This window comes from Glycine soja, chromosome 3, assembly GCF_004193775.1.
Source record: "Glycine soja cultivar W05 chromosome 3, ASM419377v2, whole genome shotgun sequence".
NCBI classification, from domain to species: Eukaryota; Viridiplantae; Streptophyta; class Magnoliopsida; order Fabales; family Fabaceae; genus Glycine; species Glycine soja.
Window position 1 is genome coordinate 3,137,808 of NC_041004.1, and position 14,888 is coordinate 3,152,695.

The window sequence follows — 14,888 nt, forward strand, 5'->3', positions numbered from 1 at the left end:
TTTATATATGGTAGTTGCTATTGGTCCCACTCGCATGGCTAATGGCCCCTACCATGGAACTCTACTTTTTTATTTCGAAAATGTCCTTCTTATGGAATCATGGTTCCATTGTAAGTCATGCAAAGTAGAACCATACTTCCATTGTATAAGTGGGGGTGTGAAAAAAAAATATACAACGAAAATATGATTCTATTGTACAATTTTTTTTTTGCATAAAAAATATAAAGAAAATATGATTCCATTTTATTGAATATATAAAATGGAATCATATTTCTGTCACATAATTTTTTTTACCACCACTTAATTCAATGGAAATACATTTTTGTGCAGACAAATATCACTGCCCCATATGTGGAAATATGATTTCATTACTTGAGTTGGGTGCGAGTTCAATTGTTGTTGCAATCGAATAAAAGGAAGGAGTTTCTGGCGGCATGGTGGTGTTTGGAAAAGATGGTGAGGACACACGGTAGCACAAATGAAGGTGCAGGGGTGGTTTTGCGACAGGCACAAGACTGGAGTCGGGAGTGACGTTGGGATTGTTGAGTTCAACTTTGGTTGGGATGGGGCATGCACGGTGGTTTTGGTATTTGTGAGTGGTAGTGGTACGTGACATGGAGGAGGAGGAGGAGGGAAATCGTGCACGCGAGGATGTTTGATGATGATAATGATGATGGTGATGGTTACATGATTATGGTGTTTAAATCTAGGTAGAGGGGATGGGTTGGGTGGGGGAGAAAAGAAGGTGAATGTGAAGAGAAATGGTAAGATGGTTTTTTCTCATGTTTGTAGGGGACATTATCAACTCCCTTTATATATTTTGGGTTGTAGTATGAAATTCTACGGAGGGGATTACTATTCACCCCTCAAATGACTATTTAAACCCCCATCTTTTGAGTTTATTATGGATCTATATAACCCCAATCAATGTTGTATAAAATGCGAGTAAACTCGTTGTCATATGAGTTATGATCTTGGGAGCTACTATCAAGCCAACTCAAGTGAAAGATCGGATAAACTACAACACAATCATGGAATGCAAGTTTATTTGCGAGAATAGAGGAACATCAATTGTTCCATTCCCAATGGTGGGTGCACAACTTTCATCAAAGGTGTCATCTTCGTTGTTGGCCCACTCAATCGTTGTTGATGTTTTTGTCACCGGTTTTCACTAACACTTCTATCACCGTTGCCGGTTGTCACTGACTCTAACAATGTTGTTTGGATTTGTTGTTGTCATTGATGTTGTTGTTGGTCCTGATGTCACCATTGTCATAGCCAACGAATGTGTCATCTATTTTTGTTGCCTGTAGTGTTGCATGTTGATGTTGTTTGGTGTGTGGAAGGTGACTTTGTTTCTATGTTGTATGAGCATATTATCTTTTTTTTTTGTGTTTAGGTCTCATCAATGTTGTTTTGAATAAGCTTGTTATTTTCCTTGTCTATATTATTTTTGGCAATTGCTATTAACACTTTCCTTTCATGCTAATGCACTTCCCCCCTTACTTTTAGTTAGGGCTAGCAAAATGGACAGGTTGGGTTTGCCCGACCTCATCCATCGAGCCAAACAGTACAATCGGGTTGACCCAAGCTTGGCCCATATTCTTGCAGGCTGGGATTTCTTAGGCTCAGCCCAGCCCTGCATCAGGTTGTTGTTGGAATATCGACAAGTGTATCGATTCGTACAAGTAGTATATAAAGCGGTAAGATCGAGTATCCTATCCTCAAGGAATTTGTTTCACCTAGACCATGTATATTCAGTATGTAAACACTTATAAGGATTGAAATAAAGCAAATGTTGAGTTCTGCACTACTAATCTATTTGAACAAGAAACAGAATATTTAAAGATATAGAATACTCCATCCTTGCCCTAGATTTTGAATGAAATTCTCTCCTTGCTGGTAACCTGAAAAGCCGCCTAAATGAAAGCCTTGTCTATTTTGATTCCCCATGTAGTTTACTTTAGCAGAATCATCTTGGGGTATACAATAGCTGGATTCATGAGCTCCTCCACAAATACTGCAGCCTCTAACTTGCATAACAACTGAATGAAAAGGCTGGGCCACTTGTAGCTGTGTTGGCAATTTGCTAAGTGTTTCAATGAGTGATTCCAGCTGCTTAGCTAACAACTTATTTTGTTCCAACAATGTGTCTTGTGAAGAGAGTTCCAACAGGCTTCGTTTGGTGGGTATATGTGTTCTATCACGCAAAATAGCATGATCACTAACAGCCATGTTCTTAATGAGCTCCATTGCTTCCTCTGGAGTTTTCAACTTAATCTTTCCTCTAGTAGAAGCGTCTAACAATTGCTTGGATTGTGGTCTCAAACCATCAGTGAAGATATTCAACTGAATAGGTTTAGTGAATCCATGAGTAGGTGTCTTCTACGGCAAGCCATGAAATCTTTATAGCGCTTCACTCAAAGACTCATCCGAAATCTTTATAACAAATATGTTTTATAAGTATATACAAGTAGCTAGCTTCTATATGGTGTGAATTTTATTTAGTTAGTAGTTTGACTAGTTTCGACATGTGCAACTACAACTGGCAATGCTAACCATTTTTTGTTGTTATGAAGAACATGGACTTTGTGTATTGTCCAAATTAAAAGAGAATTGTGTTGGAATGTGTTTTTTTTAAAATTTATTTTTCTTTACATTTTTATTTTAGGTGGATCACCACTTTAACCCATCAACCTATTATTATGGACTAAGTCAAGTTGACATTTTTTAGGCTCACCAACAAGTCAATCGGGTTGGGTTGACCCACCTTTGAACAACAAGTTTTGTGTTAAAAAGAAACTATGTTTACTCATTAACAAAATTTGATAATGTTTATTTTTTTAGGCTTAAATATATTTTTTATCCTTGCAAATTAGTATTTTTTTCATTTTTGTCCCTATAATTTTTCTTTCATTTTAGTCCTTGCAAAATACTTTTGTTTTATCTATCGTCCTTAAAGCTTTAGATAACACTTTTGACAATAAAAAAGAGCTTTGAATAGTGAAAAAATGTTATCTAAAACACTCTAACGACAAAAAATAAAACAAACACATTTTACAATGACTAAAATGATTTTTTTTTGCAGGGACTAAAATAAAAAAAATGTTAAATTGTAGGAACCAAAAATGTATTTAAGCCTTTTTTTTAAAGGTTGATAATGTTTAATTTTGAATAACTGAAAATATAGTATGTGTCCCCAACACATTTAGACATAAATGTAAGATTTGCTTGAGTCCATACTTGGAGGCAACTCAAACACTAAAATAGGGAGAATATATTGAACACAATATAGAGAACCTTGAACAAATGGTCCTCATTGGAAGGTGGCACACACGTAAGGTCGGTCCTGAGGTTTTTTGTGTCTTGGGCAAACTAAAAAAAATTACGTCCTCATAATTATTGAAGTATTGTTGGCCTTGAAATTCTTTGTTGCAAAACTCATTAATAATTCATTCACAATCAAGATTATTTAAAGCAACAATAACATGGATAGATAGTTATTATTATTCTAAAAGTCATTATTAATGATGACATGAATAGTTAATAATCCATACAAAATCATTTAAAACAAAATAAAATTATTTAATCTACCTTATGACATAGTAGACCAGGAATAAAATTTTGACATTTTCACTTATTCTAAAGGAGTTTAAGAAAATTGAAAATGTTAAAATTATATTTGTGATTTACTGTCACAAGGTGGATCAATTAATTTTGCTTTCCTTAAAATGATTTTGTAAGGATTATTAACCATTCATATTATTGTTAATAAAAACTTTTAGAATAATATTAATTGTTCATGTTAACTTCAAATATTATGAATTATTAACGAATTATTAATGAGTTTTGTAACAAAACAAATTCAAGATGAACAATATTTCAATAATTATGAATTAGTATTTTTTTTAATTTTCTCAAGACACCAAAGATCGATCTCATGACGAGACTTAAGAATTATCATGTTTTAGAAAAAAAATTATATTTTATTGTTTTCCTTTATGTTCATAGCTTATCCCTGTTTACCTTTGATAGAAATAACTATTTAGGATCAAAATGACATTGCTAAATTATAATATCATATAAAAATTTAATACTTATATAAACTAAATAAAAATTTTGGTGTCTCTCTAAATAGGGATCCTAAGCAATCGCCCACCTTGACCATGCTTTGAGTCACCATTGCATATATGATTTGGCCATGACCTCTTAGAGGCACCATTATTGATTTCAAAATAACTTTGAAATACCTCAGATAAAGAATCTTAGACACAACAAGAAATTGGTGGCGGAAATATTACATTCTTTCAATATTCCATCCAAATGGAGTCTGTGACAGATTAACGAGGGATATATTCTCTTGCTAAAAATAAGTCGCAAATTGGCTATAGACATACAGTCCCTTGTAATTCCTATGCTAATTTCGTAGACCTTCCTTGCAATTACGTCACAAAATCCCTCACTAATGATATGGTCAAATGCAAATAATTCCTTCGCTAATTAGGGACAACGAATCCCTCGCAAATCCTTCATTATTTACGCCACACTAATCCCTCGTGAGCCACTCACAAATCATTACCTATTCCCTCGCCACTTCTTTGGAAATCTCCCATTTGGTCTTCATTATTCCTCGTTACTCCATCGCAAATATCCCTCGCCATTTCTTCATGCATGAATTTTTGCTCGATATTCCATAATCGACATATAGCAATAAAATTTATGACTGCCATTAATTTAAGTTAAGTTAATATTCTAACTCCTTAGCTCCATCAAGATTAACTCAAGCATCAAGTTCACAAATCTAAAAATAGCACAAGCACCAAGAAGTTTTATTCCTAAACTCATCCTATAACATGACAATAAAGCTAAAGCTCCAACTATGTTCATAAGATTTTCTAATCATGAACACAACTTTCAATTTTATTAATGGCCAATTAATAGAAAATTTTAGTAATAAAATTAATGACCACTCAAGTTCACCTCTTTATATATACTTAAAAACTCTCTTAAATTTATTTTTTTAATAAAAAAAACTCTCTCAAATAATTTATTGTGTTAAAGAGGACTCCCTATTAGTTTGGAACAATATTTAGCAAGGACATCTTCGATGAGAATTGTTCTTGATCGAAAACTAATAAAATAATAACAATAACATATATACATATAAATATACAAATTATAGCATGTTATTCCAGACAATATGTAATTTAGAATAATAATAAAATCTATTGTGACTTCATTCCCGAGATTCCATTTGTGCTCCTCTAATAATAAAATCTATCATGAGTTCATTCCCGATTCCCGGGGCTATTATAGCATGTTCTTCTGTTTACTTTTTAAAGAATTGTGTTTACTGTACATTTGCGAGAGTGAATTTATAATTAACTTCCTAGTAGTAAGCAGATCATCTCATTAAATTACTTACAATGGATGACCCAACTCATCGCAAGGTCACCTTAAACATAAGATTCGTCCTACAATCATTGGTAGATCCATGTATAAATCTATGTGAACAATTTTTTCCACAAAGATAATTTTTTTACTAGAATATATTTAATAATTTATATTTTTCTCTAATAAAAAATGATATAACCCCACAAGATAATTTTTAAAATGAATTAATGTAAAAAATTATAATAAATAAAAGAAAGAATAAATTGATAATTTTACTATTTTACCTTTCTAATTTTTTATAGTATTGTCAATAAAAAATCATATAACTTCTTAAAATATGAAAATACATAGATGTTAATTATAATTTGTGAAAGCTTACATATTTTTTTTCATAACATTGCTTATTTTGTAAAAAAATATTATATTTTCTTTTATAAAAATATTATAAATTATTTTTTGTCATCATTAAATTCTTTTTCTATATCTGGCATGCCTCAAATATTCCATAATCGACATATAGCAATAAAATTTGTAACTGTCAATTAATGATAATTAAATAATATTTTAATTTTTAAATAATATACTAATCCAATATATAAATTTTTAACAATTCTCCCATCGTTAGACTGGTAACTTAAGTACGTAGAAATTCTCAAATAATTGGATGCAGAGGGCAGAAATCACTTAGTCTGAAAAGGAAATTTACTGAAAATAATTTTTAGCAATTTTTAACCGAAAAAATGAAATATCCATAAAACGTAATAAAATAGCAAGAAAATTAGCATCATGTTCTCATTTAATAGTTATATTTGACAGTAAAGACTAAAATTATTAATGGAATAAAAAATTAAGGACTAAGATTAGTCAAAATTTGATTTAAGAATTAAAAGTGAAAACAAAAAAAAAGTCCAAGGGATAAAAAAAATAATTAACCATTATTTTCATGGTTTAGGATTTGATTGGCTTCACGAATAACAAAGCAAATGGAGCATCAATAAACTGAAGCTTTTTGTGTATGTGTGTTTTTCTAGCTAATATCCACAATGAGTAAATTAGGTTAACTGAATTCGGAAGAGATAGAGTCCCAAATGCAACCGCTAAATGATTCTTCACTTCATTTGTCTTCACTCTCAATTCACAATTGGGACCAAACTTATTTATGCTTCTATTTTTATTTATTGTTTAAAGATTGTAATATTTATATTTTGGGAGAAACCATGAATAGATTGGACAAGAACAATTAAACTCTTAAGCTTAAGTTTGTAGCTAATATTTATATTTATTACCCCATATTCTTGCTTAGAATCTCATCAGCATTTTGGTAAAAGGAATAAGATTTTATCCTTGAATTTGTCCTGTTGTGATGGTACCCTTTCAAATCCTATTGTGACGGTACCCCTTTCAAAGATATTCAGAAAACTTAATTAAAAAATATCATGAATATATAGACAAAGATAATAATGATAATAATGGTTCTCTTAAAAAAATAAATACATAAAAATAAAGGTAGGAAGGAAGATGATACTATTATTTTCATTTGGAAGAAATCCATCTTCATGCCTGCAAATAATTAAAGGAATCATAAGTGTTTTTTTTTTTTAATATCACTCAACCATGTTATCATACAAGAATATAATTATTAAATTTACAATACCTATTTTAAAACTTATATTTAAAAATTTTCTAATTAGCAATATAAAAGAATATTATATTCACAATACATCAAAATTATAATTATTTGTAATTTTGCTTATAGAAATTCTTTGATTCTTTACCTTATATTTGACATGTGTAGTATTGATAAAGCATGCATGGACATATATATGGAAAGTTCATTGAATGTGGCAGATACTGCCGAAATTAACCGCTAAATAATTCTTCACTTTGTCTCCATATGATGATATCATGGTATGTGCTTTTAATTAGTATTTCATTTACTAGGGAATTGTTATAGTTTTCATTTATCGAATGAAAGACAAAGTTTGCAATTTCCTTTGAGATAGATTAACCCGCTATAAATATATAATCCATGCGGTGCCAACAACAACATTGTCGTACGTAACTTGGTTCATTTATTACAAGACTTACATGACTCATTATTAAAAATATCCCACGCTAAAAATCAACTTTCTCTTATTAATATTTAATACAGTATTATTTTTAGACAAATGCTAATCGATATCTTTTAAAGATTGATTAAAAAACTATTTTTTTATTAGAATACATAAAATTATGCCATCCATTTTATATTTTCCAATAATTTTTACAAAATTTTTTAACGATACTTATCGATACTAATTAATTAGCAATATCCTTATCTTTATCTAAGTAAAAGTCTTGCCATTAATAATATGTTAATATTATAATACATACTAGTATATGAACCTAATATTCTAATTCACCGTCATGAACCTAATTTAATTCCTTCTCTTTAAGGCGGCAAACCGAAATCGGTATGTTTGGAAATACTTGTAATTATGTATGATCGGAGAAAGAAAGGTCTGGCAACAGCTAAAAAAAAAGGAACTTTAATTAAAAAAATCTCAACAATTTAAGTAAGATTGTTTGATGAATATAATATTTATATTTTTTCAATTAAAGTGTCACGTAAAGTTTATTGAAATTAATTATCAATTGAAATTTATATATATTTTAAAAACTAAAAAAACTTTTACAAGTTATAAAAAATATTAATTAAATATGAATGTATTTTATTAGACTCCTTAAAAAAATTTATTTTTCTTGATTAAATATAAAAAACTTTTATCTATCATTTAAAAGTTTTAATTAAATATTATAATTTTTTTAAAATCCTAATTAAATATACTCCCTCTAGTTTGGGAGGGAGCGACATATGTTTTTTGGTTAAATGGAGCTGAGGTAGCAAGTTTGTGCTTTTCAAAATCTTATAATCTGTAAAAAAGTTCTAAATATTTTAAATTCTTAAAATGTAAAATTTGTTAAAATCCAAATTATAAAATCTTATTCGTAAAAATCCCTTAAATAAATTTAAAAAAATCATAATATTTCTAATTTTTAAAATTTAAAATTTAGGAGATATTTTTATGCTAAAATAATTTTTAAAATCTCAATACAATACACCTTTATTACTTTTTTAATTAAATAGACTTCTTAAAAATCCAACCTTTGATCTTTTTAAGTCAAAGCTCAGACAGACTTGGTTGCAGACCCTCCTACCACCTAACCTATTTTCACTCTTATTACTATTATTTATAATTTGCAATATACCATTATGCCAATATATAGATAATTTTACTCCATATAATAATAATAATAGTAGTAATAATAATAATAATAATAATATACCCCTACATTACATTATTAGTTTCATCATGGACCTAGCTATATTAGAATCCGTGGAGCTTCATATTTTCAAAATCTAGCATATGATGCATTGCTAATTGCTAAGCATCACTGTCAATTAAGCTAATAACATGACATTTATATACCTTAAACCATTAATAATTAACATGATGCATCTACTTAATTAAATTCCAGAAGAGAATGGCACCCCTGTAGCAGGAATCCACCTTTCCCCTTGCAGAAACTGGTTCACAGTGAAGGGTGTGGCCTCACTAGCACTCCTCAGCACATGAAAACCAGGCCAGTTCACCCTATTCTGTGTAGAGGCACCATAACCTGTGTTCAAGTACTCTCCATAGTACAAAGTTGAGAGTGCAAATTCTCCACTCCATTCACCCCACCCTCTAGGGTGAACCAAACCATCCAAATCAGTTTTCAGAAACACAGTCCTTGAGTACTTCCTCCAAGGCCTACCAAGAAATGTCTTGAAAGATTCCTTGAGTGTGAGAAACTCAGAATCTGGCCTAACCCTGCAGCTTTGGATTGAAATTCCTGTGTTCTTGTTGGGGTCATCTCTTCCTTGTGCTGTGATGAAGTTGGATTGGTGGCTCATTGGCTTCCTCACAAAGATGTCACAGTTCTGCAGCACCACTGTTGCATCCCCAAAGATGAAATCAATGGTGCCGTATACATAGCAGTCGCGGTAGAATTGACGATTTGAGTGCACGTAGAGAGTGTCTTGGTAGGCTCTGAAGCTGCACCTGTAGAACACTGATAAGTCTGAACTTACCTTGAGTGCCACTGCTTGGTGCTTCTCTGGGCCAGCACTGTTCTCAAATGTCATGTCTCTGGCCCAGAATCCATCCCCTGATACATCTGTTTCATGTACCAAATCATCTTAGCTAAACCTTTGAATCACATTTCAATATTTGATATATGAGCACAATACTTGTAAGAGTGAGTTTTAAATTGTGGTCGCCGTTTCATTCATTGCATTGCATTGCTTAATATTGTAAAAAATTACAAACAAATCTGATTGATACGAAGATGATCACAATTGCACTCCTAAACATACATTTAATTCTATAGGAACAAGAAAAATCTTGGATTACTTTTTGAAAAAAAAAATAGAAATCAATTTTTTTTGGAGTAAAAAGACCATTAAATGAAAAAAAAGACATCATTTATCCAATATCAAAGGATTTGAATCAAAATTTTCAGATAGATAAAATAATGATTTAAACATATTGGTTTATCTTAAAAAATGAAAAAAAATAAAATGAATTGATCACAAATTATTATAAGATTTTACGATTTTCAATTCTTTTAAAAAGAGATAAAAAAATTGTAGAAAAAATAGAATTTCTATCACCCCAACAAAATCTTCTAATATTCTTTGAGAATAAAAATGATTGAACGTCTAAAGACTTGATGCTACAACCGAAATCGCCATCCCAAATTAAACCTTCTAACTAATATTATTTGAGAATAAAAATGATTGAACGTTTAAAGACCTTGATGATACAACCGAAATCGCCATCCGAATTTTTAACACCTTGCTTAAGTACAATTGATTAAAAGCTTAAGATATATTAAAATAATGTAATGATTAAATTCTTACTAAAATTGATTTAATATTATTATCTTCAGTTTTAGACTTTCATACTTTAAAAATAATAAGTGTGTGACCAAAATGGTATTGATATGATTGTTAAAGGAGTCATTATTACTAAAGTCTAACCATTTTCAATTAAATAAGAATCCATGATTAAAAAACATTTGCTATATCTATTCTAATTAAATTCTTGTTCTGTTTGGTTAGATCGTTAGACAAAATTTTCATAGTCTTACCAAATGTGGCTGAGTTCAGAGTGGTAGAACCTTGAACAACATTTCTGTTGCCAGTGACAATAGTTTTGTCTATGCCATCTCCTACAAGCATCACATTATGCAGTTTCTGTCCAATTTCCACCTTCTCATGATAGACCCCTGATTTTACATGTATTACTGCTCTTGCAGGACGGTTGTGCCCCATTGCAGCAAGTGCATTTACTGCTGCTTGGATTGTTCCGTGTGTCCCTGAACCATCCTGTGCCACTGTGAAATCTGGCTTATAGCTTGATTCACTCCATGATTCTAAAATACCAGCATAATCTGATTTGGATATTGTTCCCTCAGGTGGTCCTGTACAAACAATTAAATAATCGATACAACAAAGAGAAAAAAGACTATGCAGTGACCCTATCAAATAAATTTTATATAATTATAATATATAGTAAGTTTGTTTAACACTGTCAATACACATGACCAGTGAATTCTATAACAAAAAATGAAGATATTAATTACTATTGTCATCAATATGGGAATTAACCATCTTATGTTACCATCCTTAATTAATTTTATCAATATTTGTTGTTTTTTCACCCAGTAGTACATAAGTGTGTGACCAAAATGGTAGTAGGCATATCAAATGGCAGAGAATATTATCTTTCCTCTTAAATGGAGAAGACACCAAATAGCTACCAACAAGTTAACAAAACCACTTAAGTAATAGTTATTAGTTTTCTTTTTTTGTTTGCCATCTACTAAGGTAGACCAAATGAGTTTATTGCATAGCCTAGTCAGAGTGCTTTGATTTCTTTTGTTTGTTTCATTCACTAAAGGACAATATTCTGCCTTCCGTGACATTCTTCTAACTTCTTTTGCCGAAAAGAGTAAAATCATATAATCCTTTAAGAAATATAGGTGGAGATAAGTTCAAAACATGTAGTTTCTGCAAAAGTAAAAAATCAAATGAAATGCCTAAAAATACATTAAAGGAGAAAATTAACAATCCAATTAAAAAAATCATTTTACATATTTCTTTTTATATGACTAAATATAATTTGTCCCTCATCTGAATTTTTCTTATTTCAGTTGTTTTTCATGTTTAAAAGGTTTCATTTTAATTCGTTAAAATGTAATTGTTCTATGATCAGTTGTTTAGACTAACAATGTTAATTTTAACTAAAGTGACAAACGTTTATCGGATATAGCATTGCCACGGGACCAAATTGTCCAAGTTAGTTTCATAAAGTGACAAAATAATGACAAACAATCTAACATAAAAGGCTTTAAAATAAACATTTTAAGAGAGTAAGATAAAATAATTTAAATTTAAGAGATTAAACTAATATGAAAAATTTTATGAATTATATTTTATACTTTTTTTTACAAGAAGACTTTTTTATACTATATATTTATACTCTTGTCGCATATGAAAAATATCGAATATTGAGAGATATGCAATGTAAGAGAAAATAAGCAAATTAATAATGATCTATTTTATGGTATATAGATATATATTTATATTTGATGAAACTTTTGAATTGAAGTAATAAAACCTAAAATTCATATATATATATATATATATATATGAAGAAAGAAAGACACACGCACGTGTAGGATATATATATCCTTGTTCAAAGGCAGTGTCAACTCTCGACTTGTCTAAATGCTGTCGTCTTTTAAATTAGGTTTAATGGTGGGACTGCATGGATACCATCATCCTTTTCATTTATGAATCATTTAGTGCAATAGCAGAATATAGATAATGTTTAGTTAATGTCTCAAAGTAGATACGTACACTGTTACATATATATGAAAATTCCCTTTATATGAAGATTCCCTACTGATATATCAATCTAAACTAGTAAGACTTAAAGAGTGCAAGCAAAGAAAAACAAGTCCATTTGACAATAACATATCTACCACAAATTACTTACCTTTCCCTTTGCCTTTATTATTCTTTGAATACACAACAAGAGCTTGCTTAAGCAACATGGTCAAGTTCCTATCCAAAACCTGAGCTTCAATATACCCTTTTTCTTTCAATCCATCCAAACAAGTCCTATGATTTGTCATCACAGCACTCATCCATGTGAGTGCATCTTCTTTGGCGTAGTAACTCTCTTGAGACATCATGTGAGAGAGCCGAGACTCACTCTCCTCATAGAGTTTGGCACAATCACTAAGGGCTATTGTAGCACTTGTTTGATCAGAAAGACTTAGGCTTCCCAAGCCATGCAATCTCAAAGAGTTTCCAATCAAATTCTTGGCTTGAGAAACATGGTTTTGGGCCATTTGGAGCACCTCAATTTCTTGGAGGCAAAGGGTGGTGATGGCCATGGCAAGGAAGAGGAACAAGGTGGTGGTGACGACATAAGTGACCATTTTTAATTAACTAGAGAGAGAACAGTGATTCAGTGAATGTGATGAGTTGCATGGCTTGGTGTTGTGGGATGATGATTTATAGCCAGCTTAAGGAAGCACACACATGGGTGCTAGCCAAGTGGCACTAGGATTGTGTGGCCTAACCTATATATATGACCTATGTTTTTATCTTGGTGGATGGCAAATTTCTTCAGAGTATATAATAACTTTTTTTTATAAGAGTAATGTTTTACATGTGGGTGGGTGCAACTCAAATCTAACCAACTATATAATTTTTTTTCCAACCCAAAATATTCATCAATACAATAAGATATGAAATATAATTAATTATTTAAAAAATATCTTTGCTTACCAAATTTTAAGTTATGCATAAGTAATAAATAATTAATGAATATATATATATATATATATATATATATATATATATATATATATATATATATATATATATATATCTTTCCAAGCACACAATAACTCAAAAATCCTTTATGAAAATTTTTAATTCTTTTTTGTCATGATATTTACTGAACCGTAAAATTTATTGTAATGTATTTAAAATAAGTATCATTTGTTTTTATACCATAAATAAGTAACAATTTATTTTATCATCTAAATTAATTGACACCTAATTAATTAGTGAAATGTTAGTCTAAAAGACACACATTAATTAATTAATTAATTAATAATAATAATAATAATAATGGTCAAATATAATTTTTATCTTTTTTTCTCAATCTGTATTTGTATTCTCCACATTTGAGATATTTGATCTTAATTTTAATCTTACATTTAATTTTTCTTATATTTTATATTTTTTTTTAATCCAATTAAACTCTAAACCTAATATATTTACTTAAGATGTCATTACTAGATAATTTAATTTAATTAAAATGTATGAAATAAAAAAATATAAATAAAATTAAAAATTTAATAAAATTAGGAATTATCTAAAGTAGGAAAAGAAAATATTTATTTTTGAAATAAAAAAAATCAAAATTACATAAAAACAAACTTGTATTTGTCCCTACTAAGCATAATAATAATAATAATTTCTTAATTTCAAGTTCTTATACACATTTCTTGCAAGAGTCAGCATGAATAACATACTCCAAGACTATCTCATGCAGCCATGGCACCTGGTATGGAAGACACCAAACATATATATAGAACAACTCATAAAATATGTTATCCATTATATATCCACCTGTAACTGTAAGATCATTCATACTGTCACACATCCACGCACCTAATAACAATTGTCATATTGTCTGCAGTAAATCCACCGCTCCACAGGAATCCTTTTCCTCGATGCAAACAAAGTGGCAAATATTTCATTAATTTTTTTACTCTTTTTTACGACTTATTTTTCAATTTCACGTTAAAGAGTAAACAATTTATGAAATGGTCGTGTAAAATATTTTTTATATAATTATTTAGATAAATTTGTTAATTTTTATGATGATAATATTAAAATATTATTTAGATAAATATTAACGATAATTTTTAGTTAATTAACCGTTTTTTTACTTTGATAATAGATAAAATGTAAACCCTTCACCTTGATGTGTGGATTGCATATCCCAAAAGATGTGATTTTTATTTTTTTATTCTGGACCTCATGATTCTATAAAGTAGTTCCAATTGTTCTCTTTAGGAAATAAACCTCTTTTTGTTATGTTGTATTTAATGATGCATCCCCTTAATTAAAATTTCAACTGTTTTGTATAAAAATAATGCACACATGGTTATTGTTCAGGTTAGAAATAAATTAATTTGACAATGTTAGGTTTCAAATTAAGGTCGAACCTACTTTATTTATCAAATTAAAGGTTCACACTTAATTTATTTATTTGGTTCAAGTCTATCAAATGATTTAATCTTAAAATTTATTTTATAATAAAGACTACTAAATAAAATAATAAATATAAATCTAAAAAAATTTAACTATTTAAGGTTTA

General features: G+C 29.6%; 1 protein-coding gene across 1 annotated transcript; it reads right to left on the reverse strand.

Annotated features, from left to right (window-relative positions):
• Positions 1–8,758: 8,758 nt before the first annotated feature.
• LOC114405905 (probable pectinesterase/pectinesterase inhibitor 36) lies at positions 8,759–13,051 on the reverse strand. The gene is made up of 3 exons (XM_028368429.1): positions 12,483–13,051; positions 10,570–10,902; positions 8,759–9,594 (listed from the first exon to the last, which is right to left on the reverse strand). Exons 1-3 carry the CDS (start codon positions 12,928–12,930, stop codon positions 8,903–8,905), a joined length of 1,473 nt encoding a protein of 490 aa, XP_028224230.1. The 5' UTR covers positions 12,931–13,051; the 3' UTR covers positions 8,759–8,902.
• Positions 13,052–14,888: the final 1,837 nt, after the last annotated feature.

Coding starts and splice junctions, on each gene's coding strand:
- LOC114405905 (XM_028368429.1), bottom strand. CDS start 12,930: ATGGTCACTTATGTCGTCACCACCACCTTGTTCCTCTTCCTTGCCATG. Junction 10,903..12,482: donor TAATAAAGGCAAAGGGAAAG/GTAAGTAATTTG, acceptor TTGTTTGTACAG/GACCACCTGAGGGAACAATA. Junction 9,595..10,569: donor TCTGAACTCAGCCACATTTG/GTAAGACTATGA, acceptor TACATGAAACAG/ATGTATCAGGGGATGGATTC.